The 18,048-nt window shown below is 34.3% G+C and overlaps 2 protein-coding genes across 2 annotated transcripts in view; both read left to right on the top strand.

The window, feature by feature from the left end:
* Nucleotides 1-2,606: 2,606 nt before the first annotated feature.
* LOC149911280 (multidrug resistance protein homolog 49-like) overlaps nt 2,607-18,048 on the top strand; it is a 16,172-nt gene continuing 730 nt past the window's right edge. Inside the window, exons 1-23 of the mRNA XM_090104739.1 lie at nt 2,607-2,807; nt 6,033-6,084; nt 6,638-6,834; nt 7,176-7,320; nt 8,495-8,595; nt 9,376-9,547; nt 9,945-10,069; nt 10,526-10,721; nt 10,852-11,263; nt 11,336-11,478; nt 12,295-12,503; nt 12,581-12,675; nt 12,754-12,930; nt 13,017-13,138; nt 13,207-13,347; nt 13,452-13,634; nt 13,751-13,954; nt 15,134-15,263; nt 15,345-15,540; nt 15,761-15,923; nt 15,998-16,192; nt 17,047-17,256; nt 17,583-17,729. Of these exons, the coding sequence (XP_089960865.1) occupies nt 2,785-2,807; nt 6,033-6,084; nt 6,638-6,834; nt 7,176-7,320; nt 8,495-8,595; nt 9,376-9,547; nt 9,945-10,069; nt 10,526-10,721; nt 10,852-11,263; nt 11,336-11,478; nt 12,295-12,503; nt 12,581-12,675; nt 12,754-12,930; nt 13,017-13,138; nt 13,207-13,347; nt 13,452-13,634; nt 13,751-13,954; nt 15,134-15,263; nt 15,345-15,540; nt 15,761-15,923; nt 15,998-16,192; nt 17,047-17,256; nt 17,583-17,729 (3,738 nt within the window). The 5' untranslated portion in view covers nt 2,607-2,784. The remainder of the gene's footprint in view (nt 2,808-6,032; nt 6,085-6,637; nt 6,835-7,175; nt 7,321-8,494; nt 8,596-9,375; nt 9,548-9,944; nt 10,070-10,525; nt 10,722-10,851; nt 11,264-11,335; nt 11,479-12,294; nt 12,504-12,580; nt 12,676-12,753; nt 12,931-13,016; nt 13,139-13,206; nt 13,348-13,451; nt 13,635-13,750; nt 13,955-15,133; nt 15,264-15,344; nt 15,541-15,760; nt 15,924-15,997; nt 16,193-17,046; nt 17,257-17,582; nt 17,730-18,048) is intronic.
* LOC149911281 (NADH dehydrogenase [ubiquinone] 1 beta subcomplex subunit 7-like) lies at nt 16,342-16,743 on the top strand. Its single transcript, XM_090104800.1, has one exon. The coding sequence runs from the start codon at nt 16,381-16,383 to the stop codon at nt 16,741-16,743; it is 363 nt and encodes a 120-aa protein (XP_089960926.1). The 5' UTR covers nt 16,342-16,380.

The following is an 18,048-nucleotide window of genomic DNA, read 5'->3' as shown; positions in this document are numbered from 1 at the left end:
CAACTTTGCCATTGAACTTTTTTCCGTAGGACTTGTAGTTTTGTCGGAAATCGAGAGAGACCATTTTTTTCTCTTAAAAGCTCCCCCCTCCCTCTTCCCGAACTCGGATCGACCGTAATTTATTTTTCCTTTTATTTTCATCATATTCCCCTCCTTTTCTAATGGGTTTCATCCGACTGCGATTTTTTTTTGTTTCAAAAATTATCTACTCTAGTCTATTCTATGTGTCTTGTTATTTAGATTTCTATGGTATTAATCATACTGAAAATTAATATAGCCTATTCCAACTCCTTTAAAAAAGTATTTATACTCTAAAGTTATAGAGAGAAATTAGTAGGTAGTTGCACAGATTAGATAATAGTTACTGTAGATACAAGTTATTCATGTTACATGTACCATCTAAAAAAAAATGTAGAGTTGGGATGACGGAAAACCATTGAATCTGTGTATATTTTAATTATTGTTGTCAATCGTTAATCTTAAAGTATGTGAGATAATTCTAAGGAATACCCAAAAAATTTTTACAATGTTGACATAAGATTTCTACTTAGATATGAATTACACAAAGATGGGTTTTACTTAAACAAAAAAAGTAAATCCTGAATAAAAACAAAAGGTTTTGAGTTATACCTAGGTACCATAAATTGTCTAAATTTATATTTATTGTTTAACTATAGCTTACCGCCCGCGGCTTCGCCCGCTTTGACTAAAACCTAATAATTATATACCTTCCTCTTGAATCACTTTATATATTAACTAGCTTCCGCCAACGACTTTGTACGTACATCCTTGTTTTTCCCCGTTCCTGCAAGAATTTCGGGAAATCCTTTCTTAGCGGATGCCTACGTCCTAACATCTGCATGCCAAATTTCAGCCCGATACGTCCAGTGGTTTGGGCGGTGCGTAGTTTTAAAGATTTAAGCATACAAAGGGACAGAAAAAGCGACTTTGTTTTATACTATGTAGTGATTTGCGTCGTATCGATCTACAATTAGGTACATGTATTCATTTTGCTATAAGTTAAAAGTTTATCAGTAAAATCATAGATATAATAGATAGTAGATACCTATACATTCAACTGAATAAATTGCACTAGATTGCGTAATCAATTAATTAGCTCACTAGAACAAAGATTTGAAGTAAAACTATCTCCGTAACATTTTGTAAAATTGTTTCGTAAATATCCTTTTTTTAAGTGTAACCACGTGGAATCTAGTTATTAATAGCTAAAAAATAATTTGTCTTAAATGTGTACGCATACCCAAAGCCCTCGAGGAAACCATCCCACTGAAAATAGAAATGCTAGGCACATAGCCTGCAGATCCGATGGACGTTGGGGGCTGGGGAAGAAAGGTTGTCGAATGGAGACCACGTACTGGACCGTCTGGACGACGAAGCGTGGGACGACCGCCCACAAGTTGACAGACGATCTGGTCTGAGTGGCAGGGAGTCGCTGGATGCAGGCCACCAGTAACCGGTCGTGGTGGAAAACCCTGAGGGAAACCTTTGTCCAACATTTAATCTGTGTATATTTTTTGGCAGTGGATGTCCCACGGCTAAAACGACGAAAACAGATAGACTATCGACAAAACTCCACTGTGTTCCGTCAACCCATTTTTAGTGACCGCGCACAATTTTTTACAATTTATCCATGACAGACAATGGCATATGAATTGGTATATTTGTCAGTATTATAGATTGAGTTTGCTAACCTAGAACATTTTTTTTTTTCACAAAATGAATTTATACCTTTAGATGTAGATTCGCAACCGTCGTGAAAATTCATCATCACAGAAATTGATATCAAATCTTAAGTTTAAAAGCTTAAGATCCAAAACCTTATTGTTAATTGTTATATCCTCATTACACATGCAAACATAGAAATATAACCATTGTAATAATAAACCCCGATGCTTTTGTAGTTTTAATAATAAGTTTTATTAGATGACAAGGAAATGGATTATTAAAAGGTGCCTAATATTAATAACAATCTTCTATCCTTAGGTTTCCATCATATTCATATAGTATAAATAATTAACGTGAACTACACACAAGTTGTTTAGAGTTTCTTTAGTTCTCATATTTGAAAATTTATATATTATGATCTTAATGTTAGGGACAAATATTCAACACGCAAAAAAAAAAATTATTTCAATTTTGCAAGGAAATTATTACAATATTGCCTGACACCACACAACGTGTATTGAATCAAATTTTCCAACTCTACCTTTTTGTATATTATCGATATAAGCCTCAAATAACAGAAACAAACATGAATTCCAACTAATACAATGACGTTACCCACCGTCACAATGCGCTGACCTGTGGTAAAACTTTGAAAAAAAAATATTAATATTTCGCACACTCAACTACAGTTATTTGAGAACTAGATAGGTAGAGACTTAAATAAATAAATTTAAAATTAAATTTCTCACACATTTAATTGTTTAATTTAGAAATTCTTTTGTAAATAATGAATGTATAATCACCCTTAAAACAATCTAAACTCGGAAATATAAAATAGTGCAAACAAACCGAGTAAGGAACAATTACGCATGTGTGTGTACGAGATGATTATTTATTAGCGCATACATAGCGACACAATATGGCCTGGCTGTAGTAGGTATTATATAGAAAAGACGAATCGCAAAGGCAGATAGTATATGCGTTCGCCGCCGAGGCGCAACATCGATGCCTTAAATTCAACCTCATTATAAAGAATCCTCATTCATGAGAAGGACTTCGGAAATATTAGTTTCATCCCGGGAACGTTGATATACCAAAATGGGATATAAGAAGAAGACTGAGTGAGTGTTAAGTTTCTATTTCTTTTGTTTGTGTAATTTTTCTCGTGAGCTATGCGATTTAATTGTGGCTTTGCAAATTTTAGATTTATTTATTATAATTAATGTACATTAATACATTTTAATGAAATAATCGTTAGTTTGGTTCTTACCTATTTGCTAAGAAACCTAACTGTAACTAATTGTGTAAACTGAATTAGGTAAAATAATTTTTTTATGCTTTGAATTTATTTACGCGAATAATACCTAAGTACCTGTATGTTTGCATGTATTTTAAGAATGAAATTTCTTCTACAATTTAACTCGTTATGAAATAATATATATACACTGGTCATCAAAAAAATCGACCCACCTGCATTTTTACGGAAAATTGCGGTTTTCTCACAAACTAAAGAAAAAATTTGTTTGGAAACTGAACTGATTAATTAAACAAGTATATTTACACGAATATAAACACATAAAATCATTAACATCATAAAAAAAATTGTCAATTTCGAAGAAAGATCAAAATCCTCAATTTTCAGCTTTTTTCTTTATTTAATTTCAAATGCAGTTTATTTTGTAATCATGAAACTTATGATCACGTTTCCTTCGAATTTATACTCAGTACTTTCTCTTCTTTCTGGAATGATAGCCTGCGTTCACCATTTTAAAGAAATAATCAAGATTTTGATGGTCTTTTGAGGAATTCGTTATCATTCTTCCCTCATGGCGGTTTTCAGGTCTCCTATTGTTGTAGGGGCTGAATAACGAGCTCTAAGCTTTATTTTTTAATTGTCCCACATGTGCTCTGTAGGTTTAAAATCGAGACTTTTTGCTAACCAGAGTGTAACTCTAATGCGGACCTCTTCTAAATACTGGATCACGATTCGCTCTACGTGCTTCCGAGCATTATCATGCATAGACTCAAAGTTTTTGCAGTTACAGCCGGCATATTACACCATATGATAGTCCAAAACCTCGGTAATGTATTGAACAGCATTTAATGAGCATCTTTTTATCGTCAAGCTCCGTGCGTCTTGTCAAAGAAATGCCACTCTAGAACTTTACAGAGCGTCCATCCTAATCGACCGTTTCTCTTACCTAGCACTGAACAAATCGTTCATCTGGTCATCGCATGACATAAAGACGTCTATCAGCACCATATAAAGTCATTCGCATCTTGTCACTCAAAAGTACTGACTCCCATTGGCCTATAGTCCAGTTTACGTGATTTCGAGTCAATTGAAGTCTGGTTTGTCGATGAGCTGTGGCTGATTGTGGCCCTGTTTCTGGCTTGTGTGGTCTTAGGTTCTACTCCTAAAGTCTTCTTCTAACAGTTCTGTCATTTATACCCACCTCCTTATCTTCACGCAGGCGTCACTAGAGATCTACACCAGACAGATGTCGATTTTGTAGAGTTGATTACATTGTCTAGGGGTCGTCCCTTTGAGTTGCCGCCCTATTTCTTGCAGATCAATATTTTCATCGATACTGCCCAGTCTCTAGAAACCTTTGGTAAACTCATCGAACTGCAAAACAGCTCAGATTTTAATTTTTAGCCACGGCAAGTTGACATAACCCCTGTTTTAGTAGAGCCACAGTTTGGGCCCCCTCAGCTAGAGTAGTATCCATTATTTTGAGACAAAATTTATCAAAACTACAGCATCAATTATTAAACTTAACGTTATGAACAAGAGATCCCGAAAAAAGTCATTTTTGAACTGGGAACACGGGCATAATTTGTCCCGCCGTAAACCGCCAAATCAACACTGTACAGTATTTCTGTATAAAAATTTGTTAAGAATCTTTAAGTGCAGTAAAATTTTCGACAAACATAATGATTAGCATGTTATCAGACCCTTACAACAAAATACAACAATCTAAGACGACTTATTTGTGAAATAATCGATAAATAGCAAACATAGTGTAGGTGGGTCGATTTTTTTGATGACCAGTGTATATATGGTTTAATCATTGTCCATTGCTTATTATTTGTGCAATAAGGTACCTTAAGAACTTGCTTCTCTGATAATGTTAATATTTTTCAAGAATATTTACTCTAAACTATTTTGAATGATTCAATGAAAGTAATATATATTAATAGTAATATAAGTTATTAAAGGAATAAAGAAGAACCTAACTTTCTGTAAGCCAATTAGCTTTTAAAGCATGTTTTGACATAATATCAACAATTCGAAGCACTTTTCAAGCACATTTTCAATCGCTTCCTACCCATATTTTCAAAAAAACATTAACGCCCAGTTTTTCCGCCTTACAATTTGTAATCTAACGTAGATTATAGTTATACGATACATATAATACAAATATCAACCCTACAGACTATCACCCATGCATTATTATTATAATATATTGCCACTGAGATTGAATTGAAAAAATGCACTTAAGGCAGAAATTAGAAAACCCTTCGAGAAAAGCTTATTACTAAATGAAACTTTATTTTGAACAAAAACAATCAAAATAAAATACTTGTTCAGGGTAATTTTACCTTGCTCTTGAATATGATACAATGAAAAACAATTCATACCAATGTGTCACTTATAAAGCAAACTAATGTCTTGTGTAATACGTACTCGTATAATCATAGGCAATTAACTAGATAATCTTAACGAGTGCAATCTGGAATTGATACTTTATATCCCATATAAATACTTGGCATTATATGGCGCAAAACCTTTACTAGAAATACTTGTTTTTATAAGAAGAAAACAGTATTACTGAAAGGAAATATTTCGATGTATTAATATCGCAAATATTCATTTGTATTAATAAGTTCGTGAATTAAACATGCATCGTGTATGTTTTCATTCATATACATATATTTGTTTTCTATTGTAAGTAGGTATGCTTAATATATAAAAAATGTTGTGCGTATCGTGTAACCAAATTCTTAGTAGGTATGTATAATAATAACAGTATGTTAGGTTTGTATATTTCAGCGATTGTTTATAAAATTGGCCAGAAATCAAAACATATTAGAAACGTTTGGCTTTCCAATTATGTCCGATTAATTATTAATATAATCAAAATATAGATCATAAATATTATATAAGTAGGTTAAGGTGTACGATGTTATGTTCACACATCTAAGTATTTATTAATATATTTTAAGTATACCGTTTCCATTTATGTATAAGATGTAGAAAGTATAAAATGCAAAAATTATAATGTTCATTTCTGTACGCACTCATACTATTATTCTATTATTTATTGAATATTTACTTTCAGCAAAAAGAAAAAGGCGGTTGAGAAAGAGCCTACGGTGTCATTTTTACAAATCGTAAGTAATAATCTGAAATGTTTGCTCGGTAACAAGTTTATCTCTATTTGCAATGTTTTCCTAATTATGTGATAACAGATCGTTGAGACTTGCATTGACGCCAATTTGTTGTCTGAAATAAAGCCAATCTCAGACACAACTAGAGATAAGAAAGTAAGAAAATTCATGATTTTGCGCAGGTTTTTTTCTTAATTATAACTTTTTGTTTTGATTTTACTCATTGTTTTCGGTTGTATGAAATGATAGTACTATAATAATCATAGTTATACACTCAAACATTAGTATTTTAATGTGAATGATTTACGAATACGTAACTAGGTAGGTATGCATAAACATACCTACAGTCTAAAGTATCGACTCTTTTTCTAGAACATCGTCTTTCATACGAATTATGATATTCGCTTTAAGAATCGCTGTTATACAGATATAAAGATAACGTATAACATTAAAAAGATTTGTATTTTTTAAGTAAGTAGATAGATAAGAAGCTAAACGAGGATATCCACTGGGAATCCTAGCATCATGCCCATTAACGTCATATTACATTTTTCAGTTCCGATATGCAAAATGGTACGAACTTGTAGCTTCATTATTTGGAGTGCTTGCTGGTCTGCTCAGTGGTGGTGGTGTGTGCTACAGTCTTGCGCACTTTGGGGAGCTCAGCACGTCGTTTGTGGAGAGGACATCTCAACAGGAACAGCTTTCGAGCTATCTACCCCTTATGAGGCTATTTGGCGGCGGCAGGAGATTGTAAGTATAAATGTATAAGACAATTATATATGTACATTAAATTATTTCAACCTTAAAATATTACAATAGGTATAATCTAGATTTCTAGTTCAGTTCATATTATAATTTGTTTTTAAGACTTCTTTTTATTATTGTATAGTTTGATAACCAGAAAGAAGAAACTGCAAGTTTAGCGTATAATTTCACACGTATAATTTTCTTTTTAATAATTGTATAATTTGTTTATTATAAAACAATATCCAAGCGCTAAAGTACATACAACGTGCGCGGTACATCCATTATGGTTTACTCAGCGCTCAGTAAATTGAAGGCGTCATATTTATTAATGTTCATCAATTCAGACAAAACGCGTCCAATGAAGAGAACATGAAAGCTTTGATTGAGGACGGCAAGTCAATGGCAATCGGTGGGTTCACATCCGTGATATTGTCGATCATACTGTGTATGATATCAACGTCGCTTCTCAGTTGGAGCGCTTTGAGACAGGTACTTGTATGGCATAGTGTTATTGGTTATTAGTTTTTATTTAGTACTTGTGAAAATTATACGTATAAAACTAATAAAAATAATTCAAGAATTGATTCACTGTTGTTAAGTTCAACTGTTCACTGTACAATGTTAAATGGTTTTGTAGATTTAAAGTAAGTATTCAAAACTGTTGAAGACTTTGGTAAAACCCTAGTATTTTCAATATCTTAAATGTAAATAGGTACTTATGTAAAGACTCAGTTAATCTCCTGATTAAGTACAGTTGAATGACAGTTATCATGCAGTGATATAATAGCACATGCTTAGAGCACATGTAATCGAATAATGTCAATACACAATGAAATAGTTTATAAAAAACTAGTCATTTTTACTTATGAGACAAGCCAGATTCATATTAGGTATAATGTCAAAAATATTGCCCTATCGCAATTTTTAACAGTAGGTGCCTCTTTATATTGATTTGCGTCTCGATTCTATTACATAACCAATTTTAATACGTTATATTGGTACTTAGAGACAGATTTTGCGCAACAGTCAACAAAAGCAATTGATTTAATTGACGACCTTGTCTCTTGTTCGCAAGCTTTATGCTTTAAACGAAAACAAATATATTTTATTGGAAGAATTGCGTGATTGTAATAGTGTATTGTAAATATATATACCAAGCTTTTAATTCAGAGTATCATGATGCTGTTTTGTAGTTTATGGTGTACAGTCCTAGGAATGTTTTATAGCCGCGAATGGCCTTACAAATCGTTCAGTTACAGTTATTTTCGATTTTCAGTTTTTACACCCCATTTGACTTCCAATTTTAAAAACATTTTTCGTTTAAACTTAATTTTCAGTATAGATTTTATATTAATACAAGGTTCTTTGCCTATCGCTGTCAATTGACAACAATGCACTACCTAAAAAAGACGTGTGGCACTCGAGGACTGCCGCGGTAAAGCATTGCATGCCTTCAACTTTCAAGCCACACCTCCGTGCCCGTTGGAGTGGGGAGCGTGAGGTATTTTCGTTACGGAATTTCTGGGTTCGGTCCCCGTGCTCAAGGCCCGCGATGGAAGCTATGCAATAGCTTAAAAAACAAAAAAACAAGCACCGTTATCGAGCTTCTTTTCTAACCTTTCTATTGATAACAATTTGAAATTAAAATCAAAATTGTTTTTAGATTACAAGAATTCGTCTCATGTTCCTTGAGTGCGTCTTGCGGCAGGATATGACATGGTTCGACACAGATACAGAGTTCAATTTGGCTTCCAAGATGTCTGAGTGAGTTTAGAAATAATCCATTTCACTATAAATCACTACTTATTATTCAAAATAGAAAATTCTATCTTAAGGCAGGAATTGAACCCGCGTGCCGTGGAGATCCCTGAACGCTCTATCATTGAAAAGTTTTCAGATATTTTAAAATTATAAAACTAAAAAAAATATAATTTAAAAATAACTGCAGTACATTATTCATTATATTTATATCTCAAACTGTAACGATTTCAGCTCTTTATCTTTAGCGTTAATTTAACTTTGTCACTTTTTTGCATTACCTTCATATCTTTCATATTTTTAAACGACCTCAAAAAAAAGGAGAAGGTTATCAATTCGGCCGGTATGTTTTTTTTATGTATGTACACCGATTACTCCGAGGTATCTGAACCAATCTACGTGATTCTTTTTTGTTTGATGCGGAATGGTGTAGAATTGGTCCCATAAAAATGTTAGTAGTTTTTATTTTATGAGCATTTTTGTATGATCTCGATGACTTAATTGAAATGTAGCAAGTAACTTTGATTCACTTGCCGGTAACTGATTGAGCTGAAATTTTGTATAGGTACGTACACATATAAATTGGATAGCGATGAAACATTATCATGACATAGAGCTGATTTGATGATGGAATCGAGCCTCAGCTCTATCGAGTTTGGGCTCGTTTGATTCGTGTTGAATAAAAATATGTACACTAAAAATTATTAATTTATAAAAAGTCGGTTGTTTTTAACGTAGTTATTGTTGTCATATAGATATCGTTATCTTAACGAATTATATTTTCAGAAACATGATGAAGCTAAAAGAGGGTATGGGAGAGAAGATTGGAGTTGTTGCTAATCTTGTTGGTACGGCTATAATCTGTCTGTGCCAGGCTTTTCCACAAGGCTGGGAGCTTACTCTTGCTTGCATCACTGTTGTACCCTTTTCTTTAGCTGCGTCTATCTTATTATCAAACGTTAGTACCTATCTTATAGACTTAATGAGTGGTTCATTATATTAATTTTAAATCGATCTTGAATACAAATGTAAACCTTTTTTATTAAATTCCGAAAATACTTCGCACTCGTGCACTTAGTACAGTTGATCCAATATTTCTAGTGAAATCAATACTAATATTATAAAGATGTAGAGTTTGTTTGTTTGTTTGAACGCGCTTATCTCGGGAACTACTGGTCCGATTTGAAAAACTCTTTCGGTGTTAGATAGCCCATTTATCGAGGAAGATTATAAGCTATATAATTATCATCACGCTACGACCAACAGTGGTGGAGTCACGGGGATGAAACCGCGCGGAGCAGCTAGTATAAATATATAAGGAATGAAAACATAACTACTTATATTTCATATTTTAGTATCAAACGAGATCATCAACGAGGGAAATGGGGTGTTACAGCCAAGCTGGTAAACAAGCCGAAGAAGTTTTAAAGTCAGTTAGAACAATAATCGCTTTTGGAGGAGAAGATGCAGAAGTAGAAAGGTACCCAATTAATGAATAAATTTAATAACAAAGTGTTCACTTAATTCTCTAACAAAAATTGCTTGTTCCTTATTATAGTTTCGTATTAAAAGGTTGTTGGTTTCTTCAAACGTTTATCTTATAATTGGTAAATATGCGAATTGCAAATGTTGGCAGATTAATTCCACGCCTGTCTCATCTAAAGCCATTACTTCTTTTATCTTACTAAATACACAAAATACACATGGCTTTCCTTATCACTATTTACTGAGATCATGTTATACAACCTTTCTGTGAAACAATTACGATAGACGTAGTTAATTAAATATTGTTTCGTCATTTTATTAATAACATCACATTTTTATTTTATTGTGTGTCAGTGGTTTAACTTTTAATTTACGATAGATATTAATAGATATGTTTTAGGTTTATTTTTGTCCAGCTACCTCTTTATAAGAATTTACTTCTGTATTGCAGATATCGTAAACTATTAGAGCCAGCTGAAAAATATGGACGAAAGCGTGGTTTTTACACGGGGCTCGGAACCGGCTTTAACTGGGTCTTAACGTACTCTCTGAACGCTATCGGTCTGACTTACGGCACTAGGCTAATTCTCCGGGATATCAACAAACCCACTGATGAAAAGGAATATCTCGTTGGTGACGTTTTCAATGTGAGCATATATTTTAAAATATGATTGCTTAATATTTCTTTGTCCCTACTATATCCTTGAGGGAGGCCTTTGTCCAGGAGTGGGCGTCCCACGGCTGAAGTGACGACTATATCTATGCCATATTTTTCAGATCCTTTTCACGGTTTACATGGCGACTCAGTGCATAACTCTCTGCGTCCCTCATGTAGAGGTATTCGCAAACGCACGTGGAGCTGCTGCCAGTGTTTTCAAACTTTTAGACAGAGAACCACTAATTGACGGAATGGCAGAAGAAGGAATATCACCAAGAAGAGTTATAGGAGATATATCTTTAGAAGATATCCACTTCAGCTATCCATCTCGACCTAACGTTAAAGTTCTGCAAGGATTCTCTCTCCAAATTAAGGCTGGAGAGTGTGTGGCCCTTGTTGGATCATCAGGATGTGGAAAATCTACAATTTTGCAGTTACTACAAAGGCTATATGATCCTCATCTTGGAGTCGTAAAAATTGATGGCAAAAACGTAAAAAATCTTAATCTGGGATGGCTAAGGTCTTCTTTAGGTAGGAAAATATAAAAATACATTTGATTAAAACCTTTAAGATGTACATAACGAACGAAATATATATTTTTAGGTGTGGTGGGTCAAGAGCCAGTTTTGTTCCGTGGTTCAGTTTTCGATAACATTGCTATAGGCTGTCCAGGTGCGACCCGGGAAGAAGTTCAAAGAGTTGCAGAAATTGCATTTGCACACGAGTTTATATCAAATCTATCTAACGTAAGTAATTACAGAACGTATTTACATATAAAACAAATCTACCGAGTAATCACTACATAGTATAAAACAAAGTCGCATTCTCTGTCCCTATTTCCCTATGTCCCTATGTCCCTTTGTACGCTTAAATCTTTGAAACTACGCAACGGATTTTGATGCGGTTTTTTTTAATAGATAGAGTGATTCAAGAGGAAGGTTTATATGTATAATAACATCCATTAAATAGTGGAGAAGTACTGTTATTTTTGAGGTTTCTAATGTAATGTCGTAAATAATTACGTTTTATCCGCTTACATTGCAAACGCAGGCTGAACCCTACGAGTTTTATCAAAATAATGTACTAAGTATTGTACACATTGAAAAGGTCTACAGAAAAGTCCGCGATGGCATATGTCTATCTCTTATGGATAACCCACAATAACTTCTTTTGTCATTTACTTTTTACGACAAATAATGGCTAATTTTCGAAGCGATTTTAACCAATACAGCATTAATCCTTAACCAATTAAATACCTTGAATACATTGTTCATTTAATATAGATCTATATGGCCCTTTACACCGTATGATTTAAGTGAATATTTTCGAAGATATTACAGATTTAAAAATTGCGGGGCGTACCGTTTGCGGCGGTACCGGCCGGCCGGGCCGCTATGTTTTTATACAACGTTAAAAGTTTTTCTGTAGTGTATTTAGTATCAGCATTGCACCCGTGCGAAGCCGGGGCGGGTCGCTAGTTTACATATAAAACAAATCTACCGAGTAATGTATACTGTTTTATATAAACAGACATTTAATATTAAAATGATTTTAAATTTTAGGGTTATGACACAGTAATAGGCGAACGTGGAGCGTCTCTTTCTGGCGGTCAGAAACAACGTATAGCTATAGCTCGATCATTATTAAGAGAGCCAGCTATTTTACTTTTAGACGAGGCAACATCAGCTCTAGACCCTAATTCAGAAAGACAAGTGCAAGCTGCTCTTGATCGGGCAAGTGAAGGTCGCACCACCGTCACAGTATCTCACAGGTTCGTTTCAATATCCAAGAAAACTTTGATAATGATAAACAGTCAGAAGTCGTTTTTTTACTTATTTTTGTTTTCAGGCTATCAACGATAGTCAATGCTGATAGAATCGTTTGCATGGACCAAGGAGTAATTGTAGAACAAGGAAAACACGATGAACTGATGAAGGCTAAAGGTTAACATTATAAAGAAAATATAAATAGTGTTATTATCGCATTTTTGTGAATTATTTAGAATACTTGGTATTTTTTAGGTTTCTACTATAAACTTGTTACTACCGGCAAGGAAAATAAGGAACCTGATGTTATTGAGACTTTACCAGAAGAAGCAGATGGAGAAGGTGAAGATGGTGAAATTGCCCTTGCCCCACGCCTGGATGTTAAGAGGAAATCTAACAGAAGAATTATAAGACATCATTCCGTTAAAAGAGGTAAAATTAATCAATTTTAATTTATAAAATCGTAAAGCACTTTCCAACAGGATAAGCAGTATACTCTAATACGGTTAAATTTCCAGATTCTCACGAATGGATGACTCCACGTGGTTCTATATCGTCAGTAGTATCAACCGGTCTACAAAACTTTGTTTACAATTCTGAATATCAAGCTGAAGAAGAAAAGTATGAGGATGATGATGAAGTAAGTTCTGTTACAAAGCAATTGATAAAAAAAATCTATTTATACTAAAATTATTTTTAATATCTTAGGAAATCAAACCTATTAGTGATTGGGAGATATTGAAATTGAATGCTCCAGAATGGTTATACTTGGTGATTGGTGCTATTGCTGCCTTTACACAAGGAACGTGTTTCCCAGTTTTTGCTCTATTATTCGGTTACACTGCAGGGGTATGTAAAAGTATAAAATAATTGATTTTAGTGAAACAATTTTGTTCTATCTATTTACTTTCAATAAAGAGATTCCTATATCGTAAACACTAGTTTATTTGTAGATTTTCATATTACCGGATGCTGATGAAATTCTATACCTTGCGGATTTATATTCTGGAATGTTTATTGTCGTGGCGGCTGTCGCTGGTCTCTCTATGTGCCTACAAAGTACTACTTTCACAAGTGCTGGACTGAAAATGACTACTCGACTTAGATATCAATATTTCGGTGCTTTACTCAAACAAGTAAGTTTCCGGCAAAAAATACCTGTATTATGTTTGACTTGGAATACAATTAATATCAAAATAGAATACCAATATCGAGACCAACCTATAAAATCAATACATTTGCTTTGTTTTAGGAAATAGGGTACTACGATAGAGAGAAGAATACAGTAGGTGCTCTTTGCGCGAGGCTCAGTGGAGATACAGCAGAAGTGCAGGGTGCGACAGGTCTCAGGATAGGTCTCATTATTCAGGGAACGAGTTCAGTCTTAGTAGGATTTATCATGGCTATGGCGTATGACTGGAAATTGACTTTAGTGGGAACTGCTTTCTTACCTTTGGTAAGTTTCTTCACTATTGATGATTTTTTTATCCAAAATACTATGTGACTAATTTTAAACTGTAAATTTAATTGAGGAAAACATCTTTATTAATTCAGAGTTTATCTTGTTTTGTTTGTTTGATTGACCCTGGTAGACCGGACTCTCAGTGGAGTTTCGTTTGCAAAAATCGCGGACCTAAATCTGACTTCTGATATATATTGTATAGATCCCAGACATCCTATAGACAGATGTTGCCAACCAGTTTTGTGGTCCCCCTGCCCGCACCCCGGTAATTAAATATGGCATACAAAGAAAAAAATAAAAATTTCCAAAACATGCCGTGTGGGGTATCAAATGAAAGAGCTTATTGAGTAGATCACGAATATATAGCATACTATATGCATTTCTTACACTTTCTCTAAGATTTTTTAGAAAATTTACGAAAATGGTCCATTTTTGAGTTAACTTTAAACCACTATAGATTGAAAACTCATGAATATATTTTTTAAATTATTATTTTAAATAATTAACAATAGTCCATTGTTTACTATTCAATATTTCGTACAGTGAAATAGTTGCATGGGGGAGTGGGGGGAGCATTCAAAGATGGCGAGTATATTTTCAAGTTCATATAGTATATAGTTATTTTCATCAAATCCACCACATAGCTCACTTATATTATATTACGAACTATTGAATCATAAACAATGGACTATTGTTAATTATTTAAAATAATAATTTAAAAAATATATTCATGAGTTTTCAATCTATAGTGGTTTAAAGTTAACTCAAAAATGGACCATTTTCGTAAATTTTCTAAAAAATCTTAGAGAAAGTGTAAGAAATGTATATAGTATGCTATATATTCGTGATCTACTCAATAAGCTCTTTCATTTGATACCCCACACGGCATGTTTTGGAAATTTTTATTTTTTTCTTTGTATGCCATATTTAATTACCGGGGTGCGGGCAGGGGGACCACAAAACTGGTTGGCAACATCTGTCTATAGGATGTCTGGGACCTATACAATATATATCAGAAGTCAGATTTAGGTCCGCTATTTTTGCAAACGAACATCTCCTTGGAGCCTGCTCTATGGGGAATAGCACAAGATATTACTGAGAAAAATTCTTTTTCCCTTTTTATTCTATTTTTTATTCAGTAGGTATCTAATGTGGCTTCGTTTTCATTCACAGATGGTAGGAAGTATCTGGCTAGAAGGTATTGTGTCCCAGAAATCTCAATCAGACGAACGTGATGCAATGGAATCTGCAACAGCCATTGCCACTGAAGCTGTCGTCAGTATCAAAACTGTTCAAAGTTTAGGTATGCACTTCTATCTTTTAGAAGCTACAAGTACCTAACTACATAGATTTGGAATTTAATCCACTTATAATCAATTGCCAGGCGTAGAGAAAGTGTTCCTGTCGAAATTCCAAGATGCGTTGATTGATTCCTGTGCTGCTGTAGCAACAAAGACAAGATGGAGGGGCTTGGTTCTTGGTTTGGGGGTTTATGTTCCCTTTATGTCATACACCGCGGCCACAGTATATGGTACCGTACTAGTGGCCACTGAAGGACTTCCCTACAATATAGTATTATTGTAAGTTAATCAACTTTGTCATTGTTTGTGTGCACCTCGTAGGTAAATAAATCGCTTTGAAATGAGTTAAATATTTGTAGACACTCGTTGTTTTTATCAGGTATTAATTCGAATGTTTAAAGTATAGAATCTCAATTCGTAGGCAGCTGAAATCATAGCGAGCCATAGATTATTATTAAGTAGAGTACCTAATTGATTTTTTTGATTAATTCTCTTTTAGGGTGAATGAAGCAGTTATGTACGGCGCTTACATGTTGGGGCAGTCTCTAGTGTATGCTCCGAGTTTCAACTCAGCAAGAGCATGTGGTGCAAGAATTCTATCAGTCATCAACAGAGAACCGAAAGTGCAAACCAAACCCGGCTTGAAGGATAGAAACGATTGGGTATGTTCATGTTTTATTAATCTAAGTGTGTCCAAACCTAATTACTAGTAATATTATTCTGACCATAATTTCAGTCAGCAACCGGTGCCTTCTCTATTAAAGAGGTGGAATTCAGTTACCCGACGCGTCCGCACCAACGTATATTGAAAGGAATCGATCTCAAAGTGGAGGCCGGCAAGACTGTCGCCTTGGTGGGCTCGTCAGGTTGCGGCAAATCTACAATATTGCAGCTCTTGCAGAGATTCTACGATCCCGATACTGGAACTATTGTAAGTGATTATAATATTATTAGGTAATAGTCTGTGGGTAATAGATACTTTACTTCGATGCCATATTAAAACTCCTTAAATCTTGAAACACTAATGACGTAAAAATTAAAATATTTGACATACGTTACAAACTTCCCGTAACGTCATAATATAGGTCCTATTTTTATATTTCATCAAACTTAATAATAATGGGACAAATATTAGGCACCTGGTTCACAAGGAACATAGATCTGAAAATGAACGACAAACCAACGTTCAATGAAAAGGCTGGTTTTAAATATAGCAGAGCTAAACGTGAAGTTTGCGCCCAAGAAGATCATCTTATATCGGCTAAAATTCCGCCCAAGTTCAGGGATTATTGTGCTCATTGCCTCTTAGAATACCAAGTTTGTAGATATAAACACATGCCGCTGTTATATAAATGCCATCACGAGAGACATGCTTATCTAAATTGTGAAAAGGAAGACTATGTTCTACGAATGAAAGAATTTGAAAGGGAGAGGAGGTTGAGGGAGCGTGAGATCAGAATAAAAGCTGCTAAAGAGAAGTGATTGTCTGTATGCACCTCTTAAAGCCATCGAGTGATAACGTTTAGATTAAAATAAATTATTTTAATGTTAGCAGCATTTCATTTACTTAACATACATAGGTACTTCATTCCAGGAACATCGTTTCATTTATTCTTAACTTGAGTATTTGGAGCGAACTTGGTTTAACTGTGTTTCATGTACACATGCACATGTACTACAGGTACCTATCTATAGTTAAACATATTTTTATATTAGTAGGATATTAAACCTACTTTCACTATGAATACCTACGAGCCAATATGCCCACATAACCACAATTCACAGGACTTGGACGGGCGCGACATCCACTCTGGGTTAACCCTACCACGCCTGCGTCGTCAACTGGGCGTGGTGCAACAGGAGCCAGTACTATTCGACCGGACTATTGCCGAGAACATCGCGTATGGAGACAACAATAGGAAAGTCTCCATGCAGGAGATTATGGCGGCCGCTAAAGCAGCGAATATACACAACTTTATCATTTCTTTGCCGAAGGTAGTCTAGCCAGAGATTTTGAACTTATATTTGATTATGAGCATTACTGATAATAATCTGCCAATTTTTTTGTTTTGATATAGACATCCAGCTCTCAATACCTCTAAATTTGGAATAATGATTGTTTTTAAATTCTTCTAAACTAGACAATTTGTTTCCGTTCCAATAGCAATCTATATTAAGGTAAATTTCAGACAAACAGACAAGACTTACAAAATATTCACTCTTCTCCACCACGTCTTAATTGCCAGGTTTACTTTATCTAATACCCTTTAAGAGGGTACAATGGTATATAGAAAAACCTCATTTGTTCTTTCAAACTCCAGGGTTACGATACGAATTTGGGTTCGAGCGGTGCCCAGTTGTCCGGCGGACAGAAACAGAGGGTTTGTATCGCTAGAGCCCTTATTCGATCCCCACGACTGCTACTGCTGGACGAGGCTACTTCAGCCCTTGATGCTAACAGTGAACGGGTACGTTTTTCATTTTTATTTTTTATATGCGAACCAACTAAGAATAGTAGTTTTGTATGTTTTTAAAGTATCCAAATGAGAATAGGATTTAGCGCCATTTTATGACGTCATAGATGTAATACAAATGAATTGAATGGATGTTAAGCAATTTAAATAGAAACTAGAAGTCATAAGTATATACATAAGTATGTATATAGTATTTTTTAAATGTTATCTGAAAGATAAAAATTATTGCAGTTACTATCATTATTTGCTTGCATTTATTTAATTTATGTATCTGATAAAGCAAAAGATAGTATAGAGTATTGATCAAGTGAAA

This window comes from Colias eurytheme, chromosome 1, assembly GCF_061535395.1.
Source record: "Colias eurytheme isolate Ceu_HAF_F1 chromosome 1, ilColEury1 Martin Lab GWU primary, whole genome shotgun sequence".
Classification (NCBI taxonomy): Eukaryota; Metazoa; Arthropoda; class Insecta; order Lepidoptera; family Pieridae; genus Colias; species Colias eurytheme.
The sequence above is the reverse complement of the archived record's forward strand: the minus strand, read 5'-3'. Positions and strand labels throughout refer to the sequence as shown.

Coding starts and splice junctions, on each gene's coding strand:
- LOC149911281 (XM_090104800.1), top strand. CDS start 16,381: ATGGGACAAATATTAGGCACCTGGTTCACAAGGAACATAGATCTGAAA.